The following is a 10,223-nucleotide window of genomic DNA, read 5'->3' as shown; positions in this document are numbered from 1 at the left end:
CCGACGTTGATGACTAATGTTTACGCCCTGAGTGTAGTCTGTCAGGCAAGCACCACCTTCTTCTGTTCAAACTTTTGTGCATGAAGTGAGCATTCATTCTGTCATGAGAGCGATAACTGTAGACGTAGTCGGTGTTTCAGCCATTTATATGTATGTATACATTTACAGTCGTGTATTTGTCTTTATTGGATTGATACGCCAACCCAGGGTTAGCCTGTTACGAGCTTGTCCCGGATGTTTGACTCCACTGGTCTGGAAGGGCATCCCATTCTTTTTGCAGTCTATGATTCACATCCACATACTGTACCCCTAGATCTATTATAAGAATACATCATGGATTATAAAACCAATGGAATACATCCATAACTGTACCGAGAACAGTACAGTGTAAGCCAGTGATTTGTTGGAAGAAACAGAAAATACACAGAACTGAATATGAATGGAGAGTTTTTGTTTTTGTCTGCCTTAGGTCTAGTCCTCATTTAAAACTGGACCTACCGGTAAGTGTCACACATTGCTCTGTGTAATGATGAGGTGTATAGTTAGTTGCACATATTTCAGTAAGTGTTGTGTTAGAATAAATTCTTACCAAGAACTAATCACAGTATATTCCTATTGTGCACATGCACAATAATTATAGTCACTTATTTAGGCTACATACAATGTATTTCTCCCCCATTTTTAACTGTAAATGTTTTGTTTGTTTGCCTTTTTGCTTTTATTTATTTCATTTTTCTATTTTTAATTCAACATATCTGACCCACAGTTCTTACTTAACCAGATCCTGACAGACCGTGGTGTGTGTTCAGGTGGCACACCACAGTCTGATCAACCGTGGTGGGGTCGCCTGGAAGAGGGTGTATGATTGTTGAAAGACCCGAAACACCCGAGGACACCAGGTTACATCACTGATGATGTGTTCAGGAGCATCAGAGGATGTATTCAAGAACAACCAGATCCTGATACAAAACCAGAAAATATACAGTTATGCAGTGGTGATAGCTGATTATTTTGAGACATTCCTGGAACACAAATCAAGAAAAGTCTCTGGTACCAGTTTTCACACTTTTCTTATTTTCTGACACTTTCAACATCAGTTACCTAGCTATTAATAGAAATAATTATCAAATGTATTGATAATGTTATAGGGTCTAGTAGCCTAGTTTGTTTTCCCCTCCTTGAAGCGTCCTGTTCTTTTTACAGTCTATGGTTCACCCCCAGTTTGTTTGTGTGTGCATTTCCTCTCATCACTGCACCTGCTTGAAGCATAAAGGCCAGTCCTCTCCACTCTAGCAGACTGGTAAATGTCTTTGCTTTAGATATAACCTGCCCTATGGTGAGTAATCAAAAATCCAAGTGATCTTGAACGTGATACAAACACACAAAAGCATCATTAAGTGAATACACCATGTTTCGCTGTGAATGAAGACCCATGGGCGACAGCTGAGTTGAGCTGTGTGAAGCTGACCTTCCAGCCCAGACTTTATTCATCTTGAACATGTACATGTAAGTTACAACCACAGGGATTCTTAAATGAATGGCACAATATAGTTCTATGTATCTTTCTAAATGTTTTTTTTTTGTCAGTGATTACAGACTATGAACAACATTAAACCTTTACAGCTTTAAAATCATGAAACCTGTGGATCTGTCTGAGAGACATTAGTGCCCACTTACCACGCCTTCTTAAAGGCTGCGAAAGCTTAGAATAAATAAAACCTTAGAAATACAGTAAGATTCAAGTGCTGTAAGACACATACAAACCTCTCGCTGTCCATTTCATTAAACTGTTGCACAGCATCTTAAGGAACAATTATTTAACAGCCGACTAAGCGGGATTCATCTGTGGAGATTTCTCACACCACTTACTTAATGACATATACAAAAGCATGCCTTAATTCAAGTGTGATGGATCCTCTGGTGTATTAAAAAAGAAAAGGCTTGTAGCAGTGAAATCTGCTGGTCCTGTATGAGACGCAGGACGGAGCAGAGAGTGTTTACGTTCTGGTACTGCACTTCAAAGAACTGGCCTCAGAGAAAACCCAGTGTGTCTGATCACTCTGGGCCTGGACATGGATGGATTATGAGACAACGGGCCCAGTGAGATTAAAGCCCCCATCACTGCTCCCTCATGGTCATTTTGTGTCTTTTAACTGAGCTCTATGACTTTCAAACGGTCTTGTCCAGGGAGCACCAGACCTACAGGTCCTTTAGGCCTGCTCAGTAATCCATCCATGCCTGTGTGTGTGCACCTTACAGATTTTTAGGTAGCCTGTTTATTCACACATCATGCAAAATCCACAAAAAACAATCTTATTTTAGTTTTAGATTATAAAAAAGAAAGTATTACAGAAAAAAAACAAATATGCTGCTTAATGTGTCAAAGCAAAAATGTGTCTTAATATTATGTATAGTTTGGGTGTCAAATTAGTTTTTCACAGCTCTACATTGACACGCTGGTCTTACAGTAGTTGGGCACTACAATTTTAAAAGCGGTGCATATGTGTAGATATTTCAGGTGACTTGTTCTAAAGGGTTAAACTGGACTCACAGATGTAGAACCAGGAATGTCTGGCATTAAAGACAGAAATTGTAACAATGATGTAGCCATTCCAAGATACCCTGACACAGTGCTGGTAAAAACCCACTGGTTAGCTGCCAACCAATCACAGGGCTTCTTGTACCCATGACCAATTGGAATGGTTGAGCCTGGTTTTCCAAATTCTATTATTTATTAATTAATAAATGTATTTCCAATAGGTTTATGTAAAGAGTAAATCAACATTTAACTCTTTACTATGTATTGATGGATTATTAGTTCATTCATTTAAATTTTTTTTATTAGGCTATTATTATTATTATTATTTTTATTTTTATTTTTACAATTTCTACTTTTAATACGTATTAAAATATGCAATTATAGAATTGCTTTTTACAATTCCTGTTACATCCATGATCCTCCATAAAATGGACCCTACAACACAACACCTTGGCCAAATGCCATTTTCAACATGTCTTCAACTGTGAACTCATTTTTTTCCACATTTCTGTCTTCCTGCAAATCAATTCATCAGTCATCAATTACATCCCACTGATTGACACTGATTGGCTAGTCACTATCTCCTGCATCACATTAAGGAAGTAAGGTTTCTCAAAGGTCAGATGTGAATGCTGACAGGTCGGCGCATTAGGTCCAGTTTCTTTAGTCAAACCATCAAACAAGCACCGCCACCGACTGATTGTTACTTGCCTCAAATTATTATTTTGACTCAACAGTTCATTTATATGTTGTGTTTAGTGAGTGTAAGGAAATGCCGTGAAACATGACACTGGAGCAACTCGTCCATCCATCCATCTTCCATCACAATCTGACGGCAGCAAACTGACACAACAGACACACAGCGCCATGAAGCCACGTGGCTGCTGTTCTGTCTAAATTTGATTTTGACTAATGCACAAAACACACCAATAAACATAATGCACAGAGTCATCAGCCCCTGTAACATCACACTGGTACCATGTAAGAATTAAGAAACGACTGTATTTATATATATACACTGAGTGCCACAAGTTTTCAGAGTATGGGATTACTTGAAAATATTAAAGTGACATTAAAGAGCTTCAGGCTGTAATTTCATTACATCTCACAACTTCAAAGACAGAACAAAGTGCATGATAATAACTCTGTTATTGTTTTTGCCTGTTATAAAATGTGCCTTTCGGCCTGTGTAGTTCTACAGAAAAGCTGATTAAGCTTTGAAATCATGAAGGTTCATCTCCATGTAAACACAAGTGTGGTTAGGAAATATTCATCAGACACCTTGGATGCAAGTTAACGTTTTTGCCTGAAGATGGCGCTAAAGGAAGGATCATAGAGGGTTCCAAATGCAAAGAAGTTACTGTTTCAGCCTATTATATATCTTATGTGTGTGTGTGGTAATGGTTTTAAAGCTGATGATGAGGCTAAAACAAATAACAGAAGCTTTTTGAAACAAGCGATTCAAATTTCCTGGGAATCCCAACTTAAGTTTTGCAGATAACAAGAGGCTGGCTGGAGATTCTGACCTTGTGCAGGCGGAGGAAAGTCAGGTTGAGTGGGCCATCTATCTAGAATATCTAGCAAACGTAACAACTTGAGATGTCTCACTCTGAGCCAAAGTGCTCGACCAAACTGTGACATGACACTTGTGGCCTCACAGGCCTCGCTGCTGCTGCTGCTGCTGCTGCTGCTGCTGCTGCTGCTGCTGAGGCAGAGAAGTTCATGTAGTTCTAAAGAAACCTAAATGAGAACTTGTGTTCAAATCATATCCATATTTACTATATACGCTCAATGACAGTTCAAAGCAAAACACTGTACTCATCAGTTTTTAAACATCAAAACATGATTTCAGTCAAAATCTTCCACGTGTGAAGATCAACGAGTTTAGAGATGACTGACTGACACTGAAGTGGACTCAGCTTTGTACAGTAGATTCCTCAGAGTCGGTCTCAGTCTGTCTTGAAGACACCATGCAGTGAGGACTTCTGGGACAAATACATGAGCAGTGTCCTACAGACATCCCGCATGACAATATAAAGACAGAAAGTGTTTCAGACAGTCAGCGGTCTGTCAGCTTTGGACTGGACGGTGGATGATGGTGGATGTTTGATGGTACGGTTGGAGACAGTGTCTTCTCTCGCCTCAACACTTTTCTTTGTCTCCTTTAAAGGCCACCTCTCTCATTCTCTTCTTCTCCCTCTTCATTAATTTCTCCCTCCTTCGCTTCGTCTGTGTCTCCTGGTCCCAGTCCCTCTCTCAGGTCAGGGGTCAGAGGTCAGCCACCACCGTCGTCACCAGGCTCAGCAGCCTCTGCTTGTGCTTTGAAGCTTTTTATAGATGAGATGAGGTGGAGAAGCACAGCTTCAGGGTGTAAGGGTTGGACCCATCTGAAACCACACACACACACACACACAGATGTAAATGTATGAATATGTACATATTGACTGATTAGAAATGAGAAATGCTGAAAAAGAGCAGTTAAACACATTCATTTCTCCTTCCTGATGCAGTCTCCTATTCATATAGTATAATGAATATATCTTTTATTGATTCCTATCACATTGTGTTTTAACAGCTAATATCCATCAATTATTAATACTAATGTAATTATTCTTCAGGAAGTACTGTTATAGATATTGATTAAAAGTAGGCCTATTTAGTGACCAAATTGAAAGGAGACTTAAAAAATGTGTGAACATAAAAATGAATATTGATTTTTAAAAAAACAACATCATTCTCAAAATTCATGAGGCTCTGATCCTCTCCTCTGATTGGCTTGTTGTTTTCTGAGTAACTGAATAAAACAGAGCAGATTTAAGAAGTAAAACACTCAGAAAAACCAAAACAAAGTTGGATGGTGGGCGGGACTTTGTTGTGACATCACAAAGTTACAGGAAGACCTGACAGCTGGTTTTAAAGCAACACCATGTAGTTTATCAGCCTTAAAGGACAATTCCGGGCAAATTCAACTCGGGGCTGTATTTTCCTAGCCTGATGCATCAGCCGCTTACTTCATTACATTTCATATAGCGTCTGAACACGAGCCATAGGGATTCGTTTGCTTCCGGGAGGCGGTTGCTTACATTTGCTTCAACTAATCGCTGCTGCTTGGTGGTCACGTGTGCTATACACCGGTTAAGCTCATAGGTTAATCTTGAGCGCTTGAGTTCAACGTCATCGCCTTCACTTACCCGTCTGTTCGCTGATTGGTCCGTCCGCTCTGGCGGACGGAGCAAACCGAAACGCATTGCTAGTTCCCTGACTACATGGTTGAGGCAAATTAAATTTGCCGGAACCAGTAGGCGGCGCTAGCCTGGCTAGTATTTTCCTACTTAAAAGAAGAAATCTGAAGATTTTCAGTTTAATTGCTCTTGTTTTGCGGTAGTTGTGCCTGTCCCCGCATCGCCACGGCTGCTTAGGCTGACACAATAAACTTCTCGGTGCATGTTTGAGTAGACATCTGAGCTGAAAAAATTGCGGCTTTGAGGGATGTAAACAGCCTAAGCAGTGTAACATCAATCCGCTCCCATTCATCGCTGCCGTGGCGATGCGGGGACAGACACAACTACCGCAAAACAGGAGCAATTAAACTGAAAATCTTCAGATTCCTTCTTTTAGACCTAAAATGTTAGGAAAATACAGCCCCGAGTTGAATTTACCCGGGATTGTCCTTTAAAACAATTGGGCCTCATTCACCAATATCTTCTTAAGAACCTTCTTAGATTCTTTCTTAAGTTGTTCTTAAGAGGTTCCTTAAGAAAACCCTACGTCAGATTCATCAACACGTTCGTAAGCCTCAGAATTGTTGGCAGCTGTGTTCTTATGCCAACTCCTCGTAAGTTGAGGGCGTGTGCCAGGTGAGTCTAATTAACATAGGATCAGCATAGGTAACTGCCCCATCAATGCCCGTAAAAGGGCATGAGACTGCAGGGCCGTGTGCACACAGCACCCACAGGCACTGAGCAGAGAAGGTGAAGTGAGAAAGAAAGTTGAAATGCTCAAATGAAAATCTGGGAGGGAGCACCAGACTCCAAACGTAAAAAGAACTTAAGTAGTGAAGTGGCGCTACTGCGGCAGGAATGAAACAAAGAAACAAACAAAAGGCTTATAGTTTATATTTTTTTATTTATATTTAGGCTATATTTAGTAGCGTCAGCAGTGGATGCAGCTCTTCGGTTGTTATCAGAGAGACCACACTCTCACGTGTGCCATAAATATCATCATATTATCACATATGAAAAAAAACAGTTGTGTGTAGTGTGAACACTTACAGTAAGTGTTGCAGCCCGCAATTAGGAGAAAAAAAAATCATATCGGCAGCTGTATGTTGCACACAACAAAACTGATATGAATTAAGTGTCTATAATGTTTTTTAAGAGACTGCAATGATTTGTCAATTATTTTTATTAATATATATGATTATTAAAAACATCATAAAAGATAAGAAAATAATTCTTATTCAAATCATATAATATTATACACCTGCAGAACAGAAGAAAACGCTATAATCGGTTATATTTGCAGAAGTCTCAGCACCTAAAAGTGCGTAAGTATACTCCTGAGTCCTGACTGTTCGTAGATTTTGTTCTTAGTTAAGAACAAATTCTGGATAAGAAAACATTCATGAATGCCGCAATCTTCGTAAAAATCTTCGTAAGTAGGACTTAAGAACAAATTTGTTCTTAAGAACGGTTCGTGAATGAGGCCCATTCTAAACTCATTAAAGTGGTAGAAAAATGGTTAGTAGGATGAATTGTGCCGCCGCTGCAGCCTGACTCCCCCTGTAACTCTGACTAGGGGTCAGGCCTGATATTTAGCCGTGTTTGGTGCGTGTTTGATCACTTTCTCGCTTTCTTTCTTGTTTTCTCGTTCTTTTATTGAGTCTGTTATTACATTTTCTTTTATCCGTTGGATTCAATCCCTGAAGGTTAAAGAGAGAAACCTACTTAACAAGGTTGCTGTTAGTAGCAAAATCATCGGGTCTGCACAAGAAATTTCACAGAATCTCACACAAACAGATGATTAAAAAAGCTGACTCCATCTTGTCCCACTGTTCTCATCATTTACATCAACAGTTTCAGTTTTTACCATCAGGTTATTGCTCAGACTCCCAGATACAAACTCCTTTGTACCTTCTGCTGTTTTTTCTTTGAAATGCCAGGAGGAAAAGGTAGTTTAGGGTGAAATAGCCTTTTTAACTTGAATTTGAGTGATCTTTTATTTTATTTATTAGGTCTGTAATGTAACTTATTATGCCATGTGTATTTGGTGTGCTCTTGCTGTTGCACAAATTGCCCCACTGGGGACAAATAAAGGCATTGATTGTTTGATACAGAATAAAATATTTACTTCAGAGGTAGCCGGCCACCAGAAGCAGTGAGTAAATCTTACATTGTGTTGCTTTAAGGCTCAGTTTTCAAATACAGGCTGTGTGCATTTCTCTGTGGACCGAGGCTTTGATACTTAGATTTAGACTTAGATAAGCACACAACACACAATACATAGGCTATCCATCTAGATACTTTAGTGCGTATCAGATATAAATACACACAGTAGATTTGACTTGAAGGGGTAAATGTAGCGGAGCTGGATGAAGTGTGGACAGAGTGGACTTACTGGGTATCCTGATCTGGTAATGATTGAGAACGGTGAGAACCTCCACAGCCTCCGTCTTGTTGTCAAACTCCAACAAACCAGAGATGGTCTTAGAGGAGGCTGAGGGACACAGAGAGGAAGACTAATGAAAACCACAGCAGAGGAGAAGAGGACAGACATCTACATACAGTAAGCACTTCATTAAAAAAAAATAACTTCCACATTGAAGTTCTACTCACGCTTGGCATCAAACATCTTGAATTTGACAAAGCCAGGTACGTCATGCTCTGTACACAGCTGCCAAAACACAACACACAACAAAACACATTAAGTATTTGAATTAGACAAAACTATCAGCACATGGCCTGATCTGCAGGGAGGTTTAACACAGACGTCTCCATCTGTCCCCACTTACTGAAGACATCCAGACACTGTTCTGACATTTAGATTCTTAGAAGACAGATGTTGAATATTGTGTGTTTACTTATAAACGTATGTCTTTTTTTTTTCTTTTCTTTTCATCTTTTCCTTTAAGATGACAGGCTATAGCCACTCTTGATCGTATGTATCAAAATGTTTAGTCAGGGTTTCTGCAGGTACCAGCAAATCTAATTTAATGCATTTTAATGCCCTTTTTAATGCCATTTCAAACATTTTAATGCCTGTGACTGCAAATACTATACGTGTGTATACACTTACCTATATACACATACACAATTACCCAATAAAAAACAGTAGCCTGCCACCACCTAAAAATATTAATTTAGAAAATTCTCCATTTCTTCACCCACGTTTAATTTTACTGTAGATTAACTGTATAATCCCCCTATTTTTCTGCTCTTTGTGCTCTATAGGGATGTAATGATATCAAAATCTCACTGTATGAATCAATCATTTTTTTAATCAATTTTTTAATGCCTTTGAGAATTAAATTGAATTCCTTTTAATGCCATTTAAAGGCCCCATGCTGTGCACTTTTCTCTGGGTTTATTTACCTGCTGATATCCCTAACAAGATGTATCATTGGTTTTGAGTACCTGTGATCTGCTTAATATCGTTTATATTGCCCCTTTCTGTTGCCTCTTTTTGGAGCTCTAGCAGGCACAGGTCATTTGGCCAATCAGAAGAGAGAATGAGAACCTCTCCTCTGATTGGCTGACTGTTTTTGAGTGTCATGTGGTCGGGCCAATCACAGGCAAGTAACTGAAACCTAAGCTGCATTCATAAAAATTGAAAAAAAAACAACTGGTCACGGTGGGCGGAGTTACCTTGTGTGTGACATCACAGAAAGGAGGAAGTGCTATCTGCTCGTCTCAAAGAGAATGTTCCTACAAATGGGCGGTGTGTGTTTCTCCGTTTATGACCAGTTTGATGCATGGGGCAGTATATACGTGGCCCAGAGACCTCCCCAAGCACCAAAAAATAACCAAAATCACATTTTTCATGCCATGGGGCCTTTAAGGCCTTAATTTTAGCAAAATATATTTAATGACTTTTAATGCTTTTTAATGACCCGCGGAAACCCTGTTAGTGTCTTACAAGCCCATGTGGGCTGGGCACAAAAAAATGTGCATGACACTTAAATCAATCAATCAATCAATCAATCAATCAATCAATCAATCAATCAATCAATCAATCAATCAATCAATCAATCAATCAATATAAACACTTAAATCCACAATCAGCTGTTCACATACAGTAATATCACTTGACATTTAGCGAAGCTGACATCAGGTACTGTGTATTTTAAATGAACAAGTCATAGAAGAACACAGGACACTGATTGGACAGAGGTCCCTACCCTGAGTAAATGGTCCTGTGATATGCATGGGGGGACGTTGTAGTAGTGTAACACTGCGGATGGAGGCTGGATGATGTTCTTGGAGGCCTGTCCAGCACTGCTGAAGCGGTTGTTCCTGGTCATGGCGAAGTCCTTATAGCTGCTGCTGCCGTCCTCCAACTCAAACACCTGACTGGGGATCACTGCATGCTGCTTGGACACACTGAACACAATGCAACACAACACGTGTGTTACCAGCCAGCGCTGTCTGATTGTATCCATGCATGAGAGAAAACGTATCATTAACAC

The 10,223-nt window shown here is 39.6% G+C and overlaps 1 protein-coding gene across 1 annotated transcript in view; it reads right to left on the bottom strand.

Moving 5' to 3' along the window:
* Positions 1-4,310: 4,310 nt before the first annotated feature.
* Positions 4,311-10,223, bottom strand: part of LOC310998082 (heterogeneous nuclear ribonucleoprotein L-like) — a 156,703-nt gene continuing 150,790 nt past the window's right edge. Inside the window, exons 12-15 of the mRNA XM_083987981.1 lie at positions 9,936-10,137; positions 8,374-8,431; positions 8,156-8,254; positions 4,311-4,926 (exon numbers count right to left, since the gene is read on the bottom strand). Of these exons, the coding sequence (XP_083844107.1) occupies positions 4,871-4,926; positions 8,156-8,254; positions 8,374-8,431; positions 9,936-10,137 (415 nt within the window). The 3' untranslated portion in view covers positions 4,311-4,870. The remainder of the gene's footprint in view (positions 4,927-8,155; positions 8,255-8,373; positions 8,432-9,935; positions 10,138-10,223) is intronic.

The sequence above is a fragment of the Trachurus trachurus genome, assembly GCF_905171665.1.
Source record: "Trachurus trachurus genome assembly, chromosome: 15".
In the NCBI taxonomy this organism is placed as follows: Eukaryota; Metazoa; Chordata; class Actinopteri; order Carangiformes; family Carangidae; genus Trachurus; species Trachurus trachurus.
Note: the sequence above shows the minus strand (reverse complement) of the source record. Positions and strands in the feature narration are given on the sequence as shown.